The sequence below is a fragment of the Myotis daubentonii genome, chromosome X, assembly GCF_963259705.1.
Source record: "Myotis daubentonii chromosome X, mMyoDau2.1, whole genome shotgun sequence".
NCBI lineage: Eukaryota > Metazoa > Chordata > Mammalia > Chiroptera > Vespertilionidae > Myotis > Myotis daubentonii.
This window is the reverse complement of record NC_081861.1, coordinates 87,717,749-87,733,348: the sequence shown is the minus strand read 5'-3', so window position 1 is coordinate 87,733,348 and position 15,600 is coordinate 87,717,749. Positions and strand designations below refer to the sequence as shown.

The 15,600-nt window shown below is 47.2% G+C and overlaps 1 protein-coding gene across 3 annotated transcripts; it reads right to left on the bottom strand.

The window, feature by feature from the left end:
• Positions 1–9,739: 9,739 nt before the first annotated feature.
• On the bottom strand, positions 9,740–15,248 carry CITED1 (Cbp/p300 interacting transactivator with Glu/Asp rich carboxy-terminal domain 1). 3 transcript variants are annotated; one of them, XM_059679138.1, is made up of 3 exons: positions 14,860–15,248; positions 10,903–11,027; positions 9,740–10,353 (listed from the first exon to the last, which is right to left on the bottom strand). In XM_059679138.1, exons 2-3 carry the CDS (start codon positions 10,960–10,962, stop codon positions 9,826–9,828), a joined length of 588 nt encoding a protein of 195 aa, XP_059535121.1. In that variant the 5' UTR covers positions 10,963–11,027; positions 14,860–15,248; the 3' UTR covers positions 9,740–9,825. The 3 variants fall into 3 exon arrangements, with proteins under 3 accessions (XP_059535121.1, XP_059535123.1, XP_059535122.1); XM_059679140.1 differs by lacking the exon at positions 14,860–15,248 and adding an exon at positions 14,385–14,764; XM_059679139.1 differs by lacking the exon at positions 14,860–15,248 and adding an exon at positions 13,750–14,249.
• Positions 15,249–15,600: the final 352 nt, after the last annotated feature.

The window sequence follows — 15,600 nt, the reverse complement described above, 5'->3', positions numbered from 1 at the left end:
GAGGCCATGGTAGTACTGTTTTACCCACAGCATCTACAGGAATTGCTGCAAATTTACTTCTCGGTGGAAGCACCTTTCATTCCCAATATAAATTAAATTACTGATCCATTAAATGAAACTTCAATTTCTAGACTCAATATAAAGAGTGAAGTTGCTAAAACTATTAAAAAGGCCCAACTTCTCATTATTGATGAATGCACCATGGCATCCAGTCATGCTATAAACGCCATAGACAGATTACTAAGAGAAATTCGAATGTTGTATTTGGTGGGAAAGTTCTCCTTGAAGAAGATTTTTGACAATGTCTCAGTATTGTACCGCATGCTATGTACAAACGAGTTTAAAGTACTGCAACGTTTGGGGATGTTTCAGAAAGTTGTCTCTTACAACAAATATGAGATCAGAGGATTCTGCTTATAGTGGATGGTTAGTAAAACTTGGAGATGGCAAACTTGATAGCAGTTTTCATATAGGAATGGATATTATTGAAATCCCTTGTGAAAGGATTTGTAATGGATCTATTATTGAAGCTACCTTTGGAAATACTATATCAATAGATAATATTAAAAATATATCTAAACGTGCAATTCTTTGTCCAAAAAATGAGCGTGTTCAAAAATTAAATGAAGAAAATTTGGATATACTTGATGGAGATTTTCACACATATTTGAGTGATGATTCCATTGATTCCACAGATGATGCTGAAAAGGAAAAATTTCCCATCGAATTTCTTTTTTTTTAAAATATATTTTATTGATTTTTTACAGAGAGGAAGGGAGAGAGATAGAGAGTTAGAAACATCGATGAGATAGAAACATCGATCAGTTGCCTCCTGCACATCTCCTACTGGGGATATGCCCGCAACCCAGGTACATGCCCTTGACCGGAATCGAACCCGGGACCCTTCAGTCCGCAGGCCGACGCTCTATCCCCTGAGCCAAACCCGTTTCGGCGAATTTCTTAATAGTATTACTCCTTCGGGAATGCTGTGTCATAAATTAAAATTGAAAGTGGGTGCAATCATCATGCTATTGAGAAATCTCAATAGTAAATGGGGTCTTTGTAAAGGTACCAGATTTATTATCAATAGATTATGACCTAACATTATCAAAGCTGAAGTATTAACAGGATCTGCAGAGGGAGAGGTTGTTCTGATTCCAAGAATTGATTTGTCCCCATCTGACACTGGCCTCCCATTTAAATTGATTCAATGACGGTTTCCTGTGATGCCAGCATTTGTGATGACTATTAATAAATCACAAGGACAAACTCTAGACATAGTAAGCATATTCCTACCTGAACCCATTTTTGCACATGGTCAGTTATATGTTGCTTTCTCTCGAGTTTGAACAGCATGTGACATTACAGTTAAAGTTCTAAATACTTCATCACAAGTGAAATTAGTGAAGCACTCTGAAAGTGTTTTCACTCTTTTTTTTTCCTCTTCTCTTTTTTTAATTAAATCTTTATTGTTCAGATTATTACATTTGTTCCTCTTTTTTCCCCCCATAACTCCCCTCCTCCCAGTTCCCGCCCTCACTCCCCACCCACTGTCCTCATCCATAGGTGCACAATTTTTGTCCAGTCTCTTCCTGCATCTCCCACACCCCTTTCCCCCCCAAGAATAGTCAGTCCATTCCCTTTCTATGTCCCTGATTCTATTATGATCACCAGATTATTTGTTCACTTGATTCTTAGATTCACCTGTTGATAGATGCATGTTTGTTGTTCATAATTTGTATCTTTACCTTTTTCTTCCTCTTCCTCTTCTTAAAGGATACCTTTCAGCATTTCATATAATACTGGCTTGGTGGTGATGAACTCCTTTAGCTTTTCCTTATCTGTGAAGCTCTTTATCTGACCTTCAGTTCTGAATGATAGCTTTGCTGGATAAAGTAATCTTGGTTGTAGGTTCTTGGTATTCATCACTTTGAATATTTCTTGCCACTCCCTTCTGGCCTGCAAAGTTTCTGTTGAGAAATCAGCTGACAGTCGTATGGGTATTCCCTTGTAGGTAACTGAGTTTCTTTCTCTTGCTGCTTTTAAGATTCTCTCTTTGTCTTTTGCTCTTGGCATTTTAATGATGATGTGTCTTGGTGTGGTCCTCTTTGGATTCCTTTTGTTTGGGGTTCTCTGCACTTCCTGGACCTGTAAGTCTATTTCTTTCACCAGGTGGGGGAAGTTTTCTGTCATTATTTCTTCAAATAGGTTTTCAATATCTTGCTCTCTCTCATCTTCTGGCACCCCTATAAATTCTGATGTTGGTACGCTTGAAGCTGTCCCAGAGGCTCCTTACACTATCTTCGTATTTTCGGACTCTTTTTTCATTTTGCTTTTCTGGTTGGGTGTTTTTTGCTTCTTCGCATTTCAAATCTTTGCCTTGATTCTTGCGCTCCTCTGGTCTGCTGTTGGGAGTCTGTATAGTATTCGTTATTTCAGTCTGTGTATGCTTAATTTCTAGTTGGTTCTTTATCATAACATCGAGGGTCTCATTAGATTTCTTGAGGATCTCACTACATTTATCGGCGGCTTCTAGACAGTTCTTAAGAGACCTTAAAAGTGTGGTTCTGAACTCAATATCCTCCATTGACAGTTTTGCCCTGTTTCTTTGTCTCCGCATTTTTTATGCTTTCTTGGTGCACCCCCTAGTGGTCTTTGTGCGCAGTCTTGTTGTAGTTAAGCCTTGATTGTTGTCGGCAATACCGGGGGTGATTTGACCTCCAGGCTAACTGGCTATGAGAGTCCGCTGTGTCTCTGTTTTCACTCTTAATGTGGTGTACAGGGAGATATTAGAATAAGTTGAATCACTTTATCAGTCATTGTTTGCATTACTGTTGTTTTTATATCATGTTTTTGTTGTTTCCATATCATGTTTTTGTTGTTTCCATATCATGTTTTTGTTGTTTCCATATCATGTTTTTGTCGTATTTACATCATGCCTCTGTTGTTGTTATATCCTTTTGTTACTGTTTATTTATTAATAAATTTATATATTATTTTCATATACATTTTCCTAATTTCCTTTCATCTGTCACACTTCTATTATAAAGGACAAATAGCAATATTAAAATGTCTCCACTAATTAATTCCCTTTTTTAAAAAAATATATTTTATTGATTTTTTTAAAATATATTTTATTGATTTTTTACAGAGAGGAAGGGAGAGAGATAGAGAGTTAGAAACATTGATGAGAGAGAATCATTGATCAGCTGCCTCCTGCACATCTCCTACTGGGGATATGCCCGCAACCCAGGTACATGCCCTTGACCGGAATCGAACCCGGGACCTCTCAGTCCGCAGGGCGACGCTCTATCCACTGAGCCAAACCAGTTTCGGCTTTATTGATTTTTTACAGAGAGGAAGGGAGAGGGATAGAGAGTTAGAAACATCCATGAGAGAGAAACATCGATCAGCTGCCTCCTGCACACTCCCCACTGGGGATATGCCCACAACCAAGGTACATGCCCTTGACTGGAATTGAACCTGGGACCCTTGAGTCCACAGGCCGATGCTCTATCCACTGAGCCAAACCGGTTAGGGCAATTAATTCCCTTTTAATGTGCATGAATTTCATGCACTGGGCTACTCGTATGCATATATGATCTTTAGTTAGTATTTTCCCACCCCTTCTACCCCTCCTTCCCCCTGATATTCATCAGTCTGTTCCATGTTTCCATGCTGTGGTTTCCACTCCTGTGTTGAGCATCTGCCCCCTGGTGGTCAATGCGCATCATAGCTACCAGCCAGTCAGCTGGATGGCCGGTTGCTTAGGCTTTTATATATATAGATAATGATTCTAAGTATATTGCTTTTTACAGTTTTCTTAGAGTTTGCTTTAGGTAGTATCATATACATATGTAACTTAGAGTTTACTGATCTGGTGTTCAAGTAAGTTACCATTGACTAAATTCTATTGCTTTATCTTCAAGTTCACTGATTCTATCCCCTGTCATCTCCACTCTGTTACTGAGTCTATTCAGTGAGTTGTTTTTTTTTTAGCTTCAGTTGTTTTTTTCCTTCCATAATTTCCATTAGTTATTTTTATAACTTCTATTTTTTGTTGCGATTTACAATTTTTTATTTATATCAAGAAAAATTATAATTGCTTATCAAAACATTTTTATGATGGTTGCTTTAAAACCCTTGCCAGGTTATTCCAACATCTGATTCATCTTGCTATTGGTGTCAATGAATTGTCTTTTCTCATCAAATTGTGGTGTTCCTGGCTCTTGTTATGGTAAGTGATTTTCTATTCTGTCCTCAACATTCTGGTTATGTTAGGAGAGTCTTGATCCCATTTCAGTCTTCTGCTTTAGCTGGCAGTCACCATGTTTGGGTTTAGCATGTACATTCAGGTCTACTTCTGTGGGTTGTAAGTCCAAAGACAGTTCAGTTTTCCAAGCCATTGCAGTGTTATTTTGGTATGCTCCATTCTTTTGTTGTTCCTGGGGCTCCCACTCAGTCCTTGCTGGAGCTGTCTGCAGGGGCAGAAGGTGCTTCCCTGAGCTGCTTGTTTTTGCTGGGTGATCTTCTGGTGAATGGAGAGGCTGTTCTTATGCCACTGGGTGGAGAGTAGGGAGATATGGGGTTTGCTACTGCTACTGCTGTAGGCAAATCAGGCTGCCTGCTGGTGTCTCAGTTCTGGAGTGGGAACTGAGACAGCTTAGGGCTTTGCTACTGCAGGCAATTCGCATCACCCTCTGGAGTTTTGGTTGTAGGGCAGGCTTAGTTTGTCAGGCTAAGTCTCTGTTGGGCTTCTCCTTTCTCAGTGGGGTGTGTGTGTGTGTGTGTGTGTGTGTGTGTGTGTGTGTATGTGTGGTGGTGGTGGTGGTTTTGGGTTGCAGGCCTCTTTGGCCCCCAGGGTAGGGGTATGTGGGAGATAAAAAGAAACCCAACAGAATTCACCATGTTGTCATTTCTCAAGTCCTGAAGTTCCTAGCCAGTCCATCTTCTTTTTTTCCTGCTTCCAGAGTCCTTTCATCATTATTGGTTGAGTAACTTCTAGGAAATATAATTGTATTTGTAGGAGAGGAGCAGGGAAAATGAGTCTAAATCATCTTGTTCTGAAACTATATGTCCCCTAGTGTAGTTTTTAAAATAACATTTTGGTATGAGTGAATATTTGAGCATCTTTTGATGAGTTTTATTTTATTTTTAAATATATTTTTATTGATTTCAGAGATGAAGGGAGAGAGAGAGATAGAAGCATCAATGATGAGAGAGAATTATTGTTCAGCTGCTATTTGCATACCCACTACTGGGGATTGAGCCTGCAACCTGAGCATGTGCCTTTGACTAGAATCAAACTTGGGACCCTACAGTTTGCAGGCCGATGCTCTATTCACTGAGCCAAACTGGCTAGGGCTTTTGATGAGTTTTAAAGCCATTTTAATTTCTTTTTCTGTATTTAATTTTGATATCATTTGCTCATTTTTATATTAGGCTTGTGGTCTTTGACATTGATTTGTAACAGCTGTTTTCATGTTCACTATGAGTTGCAGAAATTTACTCCAGATTATTGTTTCTCTCTTTAAAAAATATTTTTATTGACTTCAGAGAGGAAAGGAGAGGGAGAGACAGATAGAAACATCAATGATGATAGAGGCTCATTGATTGGCTGCCTCCTGCACTCCCCCTACTTGGGATCGAGCTGTAAGCCGGGTATGTGCCCTGACCAGGCATCGAACCTCCACCTACTGATTCATAGGTCAACGCTCAACCACTGAACCACACCAGCTAGGCTATTGTTTCTCTTTTGATTTTGCCTTTTTAATTGTATTTTTGCCTTGCCGGTTTTTAAAAATATAGTTGAATATATAAATCTCTTCCATAACGTCTGGTTTTGTGTCATTCTTGGAAGGCCTCCTCATTTCAAGATTTAAAAAAAAAAATCTCCCCATATTTTCTTCTAGTACTTTTATGGTTTTACTTTTTCATTAAAATTTTTTTGGTCCATCTGGAATTTATTTTTGTGTAAAGTGTGAGGTAGTGTATCCAATTGTTCCAAAGCATTTATTGAGTAGTCCATCATTACCTCTCTACTTTGAAATGCTACCTTTAAAAAATGTGGTTAGAAAACACATAATATAAAATTTACCATCTTTACCATTTTAAGTGTACAGTTCAGTAGTGTTAAATTATTCGCATTGCTGTGCAACAGATCTCTAAAACTTATCTTGCAAAAGTGAAACTCTATATTCAGTGAACAATAACTCCCCATTGAAATGCTGCCCTTTCATCATAGTCTCTAGTGTCTGGTCTTTTTCACTTCTTGCCTGAATCACTGTAACAGCTTTCTAGCATCACCATAATTCCAATTGCCATGCACAGTATAGCCTGGTTCATTTTCCTCATGCAAGCTCTGACCACAGCATTCCATTATTCAAAACCTTCAGAAGCCCTTCGTGATATATTGCAATTGAAATTAAGTCCCTCATTATACTCTTTCATAGCACATGTAACTTTTTTCATGTCTCTTTTCATAATTTGTAATTATCTGCATGATATTTGACTGTTGTCTATATCCTAGCTAAACTTAAAATTTCATGAGAGAAAGGGCAATGTGTTCACCACATATTTGCAGTGCGCACCTGGTACTTAGTAGGTACTCAGTCCATGTTTGAGCAATGATAGGTTCCCCTTGGTCTGTGGAATAAAGTAGAAACAATGCAAGATCTGATTCAAACTTAATCTTCTCTCAGCTTTCTGCCCTTCAAGGAAATTAAGCTGCTGGATTTTCCACCCTTCCCTGACAAAACCATGGGCTTTCTCATGTTTGGCTCTGGTTTACAGCATGCCCTGATCTTTTCATTTGTGCCATGTCCTCCCCTCCGTTCCCCACCAGCATTGCTGTCTTGTGGAAATCCAATTCATCCTTCAAGAATATCACAGTCTCCACCACTGGACTGTGAGTTCCTTGAGACCAGAGACAGAGTCCCCTGATTTGCCCCTAGGGAGCATCATAGTTCCTGATCTCTAGGAGGTGCTCTTGGTTATACATCTTCAACTGCACCTAGGCTACAGGCTCCTTGAGGGCAGGCAGTGTTTCTTACCTGTGTGCATCTGGGAACCTTGCTTCCTAGCCCCCAGGGAGAGACTTGGAGTTGGCTTCAGAAATATTCCTGGTAACCTACTGAACCTGTCTAGCTGTGCTATGAGGGGCCTGAATATGAAATAGTGTGGCAGGGGCTAGAGGCTTCCCTGCCTTCTCCCCACTGTGCCCTGTGACATTCCGTCTCTCTGGCTCCTTCTCCAACAATAAAAAATTACTGCCTCACACTCCTCACCTGAGTTCAGCTTGGAGGTTACTCCCTGCCTCCCTCTCCCTCCAAACCCTCTGACGAAGAGGCTGCTCAGTTGGCCACGCTTTCCTGGCACCAGGAGGCAGGATTGCCATGCCCAAGATCTTGTTCTCCCCACTTCAGAAGCACCTTCTCTAGGGATGTCCAGGTCATTCCCCACCACCACCTGCTTCCCAAGCTGTACTCCTGTCACCTCATGATTCCAAGGCAGCCCCTCCCCATCAGAGGCAGTGACTCTTGGCTTGGGTTTCTTCCTCCTCACCCTACGGGCTGCTGACACCCTAGGGGCTTCAGAGGTCAGGGGTGGCAAACAGTCTAGCCTGCTGACCTGTTTCATTTGTCCAGAATCATGTTCTTGTGAAGGCCCCAGCAGAGGAGGGACCCGGAACCCTCCAGCCTTTTAGGGTCTAGGCTTCTTCCACATCCTGCCATTCTGCTTTAGACCCCACTCTTGAGCCCACCCTTACCCTGTCACTAGACTGTCCAGATTCTGAAACCCACTTGCTGACCACAGCTTCCCTCCTTTCCCTTCACTTCCTGCCTCCCTCAATCCTGACCTCTTCTCTGCACACAGACCTCCAGGCCCTCCGGTCCCCTGGTTCTCCCCACTTTCTCCCAGGCTTCCAGTTTTTCCTCTTTGTTTTCTTACCTCTGCCCTACTAGCCCCTCAGGACCCCATGTCTCCACCTCAGAACCCCATGTCTCTGTTTGCAGGGTCAAGTAAATCTATTTATCTTCAGAGGGATAATCCTAAAAATCAAAGTTGTTTAATTCTTTGTTTTCCTACAACCTTCCAGAGATTCTCCACAAGCTACAGGGTTGGTGGTACTAAAAATAAAGGCATGCTCCTCACTTGGTCTTCTAGAAGAAGACAAAAATTCTGGTTTTTAGCCACTGTAGCCCCTTTCATGAACCTGTGCCTGCACAACAGCTTTCCCCCTTACTCATTGTTTCCTTGGCTGGCTCTAGTCTTATTTTTAAACCGTATTGTTTTTGTAGGTACATATGTCTTTGTGTAAAGGCACAGAGTAAGACCAGCGAGGATACACCATGAACAGATAAACATTTGCTACCTCTGTGCAGGGCCAGAGGTGATCAAGATTGAGGGAGGGACTGGGTCAAAGGATTTAACCTTATCTGTAAAGTTTCTACTCTCACAAAGAGATTGTATCATGTACTTACTACTTGTGAGATATTAAAAACAAACAAATGAACCAGTTTAGTACCAGGAAACCTTCTCCAGACTTCCCAGGCAGAGGGAGCTGTTTCCTTTTCTGGGATTGAACAGCACCTTCCGCAAGTGTTATAGGCAATACTGTGTTCATCTTTCTCCTTCTAGATGGGGAATTCCCTCAAAGGTACACACTTTATATAATTCATGCTCCCATGCCTAACAGAGTGCCTGGCCCAGAGCAGGTGCTCAGCGAGTGCCAAACCCAGTGCATTGCCTCTGCCAGCTGGCTCCTTCAAAAGTGCTTGCCGTGGGTCAGGCCTCATGCTAGTCATGAGCTGTTCAAGTAAGTTCCACAATGTCCAAGGAAGGATATCCCCAGGAGTCTTAAATGTGGGTAGAGAAGACCCTTGGGTTATGTTAACACAAGGATGGGGTTGAACTGCCATCCCCCAAGGCCAGGATCCAGTTCAGTGCTACTGTCTTTCACTTGGCATGCTTCCGAAGTCACAGCCTCTTCAGCAGTTAATCTAAGGGCAAAGGCATCCCCAAAAGCTGAACTTGTCAAGTTCAGCCCTGATTTGTATCTCTAAGATGGAAAGGACAGCCCTAATAAACAGGCTGTCCCTATACATGGTGAGCCAGGGAGGCCAGAGTCAGGAGACGCTCAGACCAGGCTTGGAGGGAGGCCCTGAGCAATTGTCTGAGGAGGGGCTTGAAGAAGGCATCAGAATTTCAGTTTAATCTTGGGAGTCTGTAGCTTTTGTAATTTTCCAGAGAAATCTGAGCTCTCAGGTCATAGGATCCTATTTAGGTCCTATCTACTGCTCAAAGGCAAAAGGGCAAAGCCTTAATGGGTCAATTGGATTGGAACTATAGAGTGGGTGGGGATGGCTTTTAGGGTTGGTGAAGTGTGTGTCACGTGGCCAGGGCAACCCTTTAGACTTGAATGTGCAAGTGGTGAGGAGGCTGAGGAAGGGTCTGGATCAGTCTTTCTTCTGAGAATGCCCCCAACCAGCCCCTGTATTTAACCTCGAATAGGACAGTGTTCCTGGGGACTTAGGGCAATGAGGCTAGGTACTTGGGCTCCTGAAGAGATAACGGCAGAAATTTGGTAAGCAGTCCCCTACCGCCCCACCCCCATTCCTCCCATCCCATCCAGCTCCCTCCCAGCTATCCACCCACACCCCACCACGGGCCTCAGAATTGCTGAAAAGACACCAGACCATGCAACACATCTTTAGACCTCAATGAAGAACACCTCCAGTTAGTCCAACTCTTTGTAAGTAACTTTTATTTTTATTTACAACAGAATTGGTGGCTTTATTCCTTCATGTTTAGGGACAGTTGGCATCAGCAGCCAGACGGAAAGTCTGCAGTGAAGTCAAATTCATTCTGCCCCAGCCACAGCTCTGGAAGCTCATTAGCCCGGTCCAGTCCCAGTTCCACCACCAGTGACATCAGCACCTCCTCATCCACTGGGTCCGAATCGATGATAGCAGGGCTCTGGGCACCAGCAGGAGGAGAGAGTGGCCCTGTTCCTCCCGCCTGAGCCCCAAAGCCCCAGTTTTGCAGGGGCCCTGCCTCCCCTGGTTGGCCCGGAGTGGCTGCAGCCATCCCATGATACTGGCTATTAAGTTTCTGCAGCTGCATACTGGCCAGCAGGTGAGGGGCAGGGTGCAGGTTGAAGGGTGGGGATTTAGTGGGAGGGGTGGTGGTAGGAGAGCCTATTGGAGTTGGAGATCCAGAGGAACTAGTGGGAATCCCACTGGCCTTGGTTCCATTTGAGGCTACCCCGGGGTAGTGCAGAGTGGCTACTGCTTTGCGATCTTTCACCCCCAGGTTAGAGTAGGCTAGAGAGCTCATCTCTTGGTTGGCATCCTAGAAGACAAGAAAGGTGCAACATAATATCAGGCCCAGAAAACTCCTACATGCACTTCATTTGGGGCTAGTGGTGAGGAGGTAGCAAGAAGGCCCCCTGCAAAGTTAAGCTCCCAGCTTGAGGATCCTCTTGAGCTCAGTGTTCAGAGCAAAATGCTCATGCTGGGCACCTGCCCTCCTAAGTGGGTTTGCTGCTTTCATCTCCCTCCCTCCACCTCATCACTCTAAAGGCATCTCATTGTCCCTCTTCTCAGCCTCACATTAATCCTTTCCTCTTTTTTTTTGCCCTTCCCCCAATCCTTTCAATGGTGTTGTCCTATTCTGATTCTAATTCTCTGCTCCCTACCCTGCCATCTTTCAACAACCTGAGTGGGTTCGGTTTGACCACATTTAGGCAGAAGCTATCCTCATTCTCCCTAGAGAAAGCCCTGTTGTCTCCTCTCTGCTAAAGGACACTAGACACCACACCTAGGAGGGCCTATAGGTGGCCCCAGACCAGCTCATCTTCCCAGGTCTAAATGTCTCTACTTGTAAAATGGCAAAAGTTACCTCCTTCACAGGTGAGGTGCCACCCTTGACATCAAGTGCAGGTCTCGACATCGTTGGCATTTCAGAGCCTCAGCAGAAGTTGGATAAATTGGTGGGAGGTGATGCTGCCAGCCGGAGCTGTTGTGCTGTATGTGATGGAGAAAAGATAAGAAGGGCAAAGGTTTCATTAGCCAAGAAAAAATTAGCAAAGCCCAAAGCAGGGCAATTACATACAGCTACAAGGAAAGGATGGTGACAGGGTTAGATCCAAGATCAGAGACCACGTGAGCAAGGGAGAAGATCAAGCTGGAACTTTGTTTGCTTGATTAGCCAGGTGCTGCCCAGGTAGCCAGCTATCCACATCATCAAGAGGGTACACAATGACCACTTTCCCATGCCAGTGATTTCAGAGCCCCAAGTGTGTGTGTGTGGGGTGGCATGGCACTGTTCCTGATTCTGAAGGCATAAATATCCATAAGTAGCACACTGTCTTCATGGGCCACTGGCTTCTGAGCTGGGCCTCCACTGGGACTGAGAAAAAGTGGGAAAGAGGGCAAGGAAGACCTAGAAAGCTGAAGGCTGTAGCCCAGGGAAGGAATCAGTCCCCAACGTAAATGCCATGGAGCTCCAAAGCCCTGACTCAGATATGGGTGTGAGAAAAGCCAGGCTGATAAAGGTGGGCTGGGGGCTCCGAGGTGGCCAGAGAGCAGCAAGGAATGTCTCAGTTTCCTCCCTGCCTCAAGCCCCCTCCAAGACAGCCCAAGTAGCATAGGGCTTTCCCAGGACACCTGGTCTGAGCCCAGCCACACCCATCTGTAGTGACAAATGGGAATACTTCTTCCTGAAGGGAAACAGGAACAGAGATTCAATGGCTTTCCTATCAAGTGGCAGTGGTTCCGAGAGCAGGAGCTAGCACTCTTATGTTCATAGGCCTCGCCTGACCACTGAATCATACCTAGAATGATTCAAACAATTGCTGAAGAAATAATTTCCTAGCTCAAGTGCTGAAGGATAAAGGGGTGAGGGAAAAATAATTCCCTCAAACCAGAAACCAAAAAAATTTCCTCACCTGAAAACTCTCGTTATTTTCCTAGAAGCTTGTTTTTAAGCTTCATCTATTCTAGCCTTCATGATGAATCAGAGATGTCAAATTTTGTATTTATAAATACCCTTTGCCCCAAAGAATCTCCCACACCTTAAAAAGCATGTCTAATCTTTCGAACAAGCCTAGAATTCTCCTTGACATTTCCCTCCCCCAGTGGTCATTAAGAATCTGCTCAGACACTTCTAGAAAGTAGCCACTTACTACTTCTCTTTATTGTCTTTTGCACCACTTACTTGTAGGGTAGGGAGGCAAGAAAATAGAGAAACGAAAAAGTGGGGGAGAAAACAGAAAAAAAAACCAGTTGCTGGGTCATCACTACCACTGCTTGATTGGAGGCCTGTTTCTTCTCCGAGGCTACCCAGTCATGTTTCAAGCCAGTGATCACAAGACAAGGAGTCTAATCCATGTCGTCTTCCAGAGCCCAGCATCTTCGGTATGAAGCAATTTTCACATCCTAAGAAAAACGTTGAGGGGCCCTGCCCATCTTTCTCGGTTCGTATCCAGCCTTCCCTCTTTATGCCGCCCAAATGTACCCGAGTGTACAAAATAAGAAGCAGTAGCAACAACAATAAAAAAGGGAGGGGAAAAAGTTATAGAATAAAAGAAAGAGCCAGAAAAAAGTTTTAATATCAGTTCTTGGGGAAGAAGACCCTTTTGCCACATCTCCCTCTTCAGGCTGTGAGCTCTCCTAAACAGGACCCTGTTTCCATTCAGATCTGTTGTCTCTCTTGGCCGCTCTCTCAGCCCCACTCCCACAACCTACCTGACACCCCCCCCCCCACCTCCCCGTCTGCCCCTCGCCTGGGTCTGTGCTCCGTAGGCGCTCAGTAAGTGTTGAATCCACTTTTCAATGGGAATTCCTGACCCTGCTGGCCTGATTTTCTGTCTCCACACTGCCACCCAGCCCATTCGAAGGCAAAACTTGGCAGCTCAGAAGCGTCCCAGCCTGCTCCTCACGCCCAGAGCTGACTACTGTGAAACGACTGCTAGAGGCAGCCGGCAACCCAGAGCAACAAGTGCCTCCTCACAGGCTGGTGCCTGGAGGCTCTGATACAAGTTCCCGCCCCCCCCCCCTTCTCTTCAGACCTTCCCTTAGCCCCACAGCCCCTCCCGCCTAGATGGGGGTGGGGAGAGGAAAGAAGGGACAGGCAAGGCAGGTAGGGGGCTCTCGTCTTTAACCTGTTGGGGGACCAAAAGTTAAAGTGGCACCAACTGGATGGCTCCATCTCGATTGCTATTTTCTCACTTAAGAGAAATTTAAGAATGCAAACAGTACTGCGGCTCCTCTTGGACGCGCTCTAACCCAGACCGGTCAGTTTCGCCACCTGAAAACTAAAGGCCCGTTGTTTGCGGACAGTTCGGCTGCCTTCCTCACGGCATCCCAGGTGGAGCCGCTGGAGTTGAGGGCGACCTGGAGCATCCCTGCAAGGTGGGCACGAGCACACAGTTCACCAAGGCCCCGAGCTTCCGTTCCCGCAAGTGCTGTGTCAAGAACAGATATTAGAGACCGCACCGACAGGCGGGCAGGGGCGCGGGCTCTGGTCCTCCGCAGCGAGTTTGCGGCCCCGCGGTGTGGCCGCGCGCGGGACGCACTCTGGCCCCAGCGGCGGCGGCTCCTGCGCCTCACCAACACTTACTGAGCGCCTGCGGAGTGACCTACACGGCCGCAGGCTGAGCTACCCCCTAGCCAGGCCACCTCTGCTCAGTGCTCTAACCCCGCTACCAGAAGAGTAGGAGAGGCTCCGAGAGGTTCGGTAACTTGCCCAAGGTCACAGCGCTAGAAAGTGGCGGAGCCGGGATTCGCAGCCACGTCTCTCTGACTCCAAGTCCGATGCTCGGCTAGGCAGGGACTCTGTGAGCGGCCAGCCCCGCGGCGCTCGTTTATAAGGAGAGGAGTGTGTGCGTGGGAGTGCGTGGCTGTGTGGGCGTGCGTGTGGGAGAGAGCAGAGGTAGACTGGGTAGTACAGGCAAGTTGCCCAAATTCGCTAACTTCCATCCCGCAATTGCCTCGAACTCGGCCCAAAAAGCCCCTCTCGCCTCCAGCCCCCAAAGGAAACCTGAGCTTTGCGCAGCCCCAGAGCCTGAGCGTCCAGATGCGGTCCGGGTGATTAGCAAAGTCCGTGGAAGCCCAGCTGGAGAAAGCGCGGGCGCAGGGAAAAAGGTGCTGCCGTCTTTGGAGAAGCGGGCGCTGGCGCGGGTGGCCAGCAGGCAGGAGCGCTGGCAAGCCAAGCGGTTCGCTGGCTGGCAGGCGGGCGGCCGCCCCTCCGCCCCCAGCGGAGCAGCTTTCGAACAGAAAAACAAATTCCCCCAGACCCCCCCCCCCCCCCCCCGGCCTGCTCGGCTGGAGTCCTTCGGCCCCGCCGCTCAGCCCAGCGTCCTGCCGGGCGGCCGGGCTTACCTCAGCGAAGCCGCCTGCCTTGGAGATGGAAGCGCGGAGCCCGGCGAGCCGAGTGCGAAGCGGCGGAACCCCCAGCCCCTGGCACGCACGCCGCCACCGCGAGCCGGTCGCGCTCAGTGCCACCCGACCCCGGGGCGCCTGGGAAAAGCCCGCACCGCCGCGCCGCCGCCGCACCGCACCGTGCCCGCCCGCCCGCGGCTTCGGCGCCTGACTCCGGGGCGGTGGCGGTGGCGGCCACCGCGCTCCGTTCTTGGGGGACCGGCTCTCAAGCCCCCATTGCCGCCCCGAGAGCCCTGACGCACACGCACACGGCAGAAGGTTGGCCTGGGCTAGAAATCCCAGGAAAGACAGACCCTTTCCCCCCTTTTTATCCCTCCCCCTCAATTTCCACGTCTTTATAACCGGCTTAGGGCATTATTAGCACATGTACTGGCTCGTGGGCCAGTTGGTGGCAAAATCTGAACTGGATACTCACTCAGGGCCAGAGCTGGTACTGTGCCTTCCTTAAGCCTCTTTCTCCTCGCCAGGGACGACTTAGCCTGTGGGCTGCAGGCGGGCTGCCGGGCGCAGTGAGCAGCCTGCCCGGTGGAGTGAGCAGCGTCTGGGGCGGCTCAGCCGTTTCCCTTCTGCAGCTGTGCCGCTGGTAACATTTTATAGCGGCGGCTAGCGTGTGTGGCCCTTTAAAGGCACTCGAGCTGGTGCAGTCACCGAGGATCTTGTGAAAGCGAAGGGCCGGCTGGGGAACGGAGTCCGAGCGACCCCACGGGTCCGGCAGCGCTGGGAATCCGCCACGGCTCCGGGGTGGGGCTGGCGGACCCAGGGCACGGTCACCCGGAGCCCTGAGTCCTCGGCCTACGCGGGTGCTTCTGAAGCTGGCTGGGGCCCGGGCCCGGGACATCGTCTCTCCCCACCACCCTGCATGGACTTGCCCAATAAATTCCACTTAATTTTGCTAAGGCAAAGGAGAGCTGTTAGTGTCTGTTTTCTGACCTAAATCTAGCGGGTGGGCTGAGAGGGCTTCAGGAGGAGAGCTATGGACTCAGGCAGTGACCCTGAGTAGGGGGCGCACAAGGGACGGTCCTTGGGAGCGGGAGGCATGATTTGGGTTCTCTGAAGGCTTTCTCGGAGCTTGTCTGTCCCTTTGGGCTGAACCATTTCCCTTGTTGAAGGGACAAAGCTGGGGTCCTTTTCCCCCTTAAAGTCGCCAGATCCAGGC

Bases quoted from the DNA above. Each gene is read 5' to 3' on its own strand.
- CITED1 (XM_059679138.1), bottom strand. From the start codon at position 10,962: ATGCCAACGATGTCGAGACCTGCACTTGATGTCAAGGGTGGCACCTCA. The intron at 10,354-10,902 runs GTAACTTTTGCC...CTTGTCTTCTAG, and splicing joins GCACCTCACCTGTGAAGGAG to GATGCCAACCAAGAGATGAG.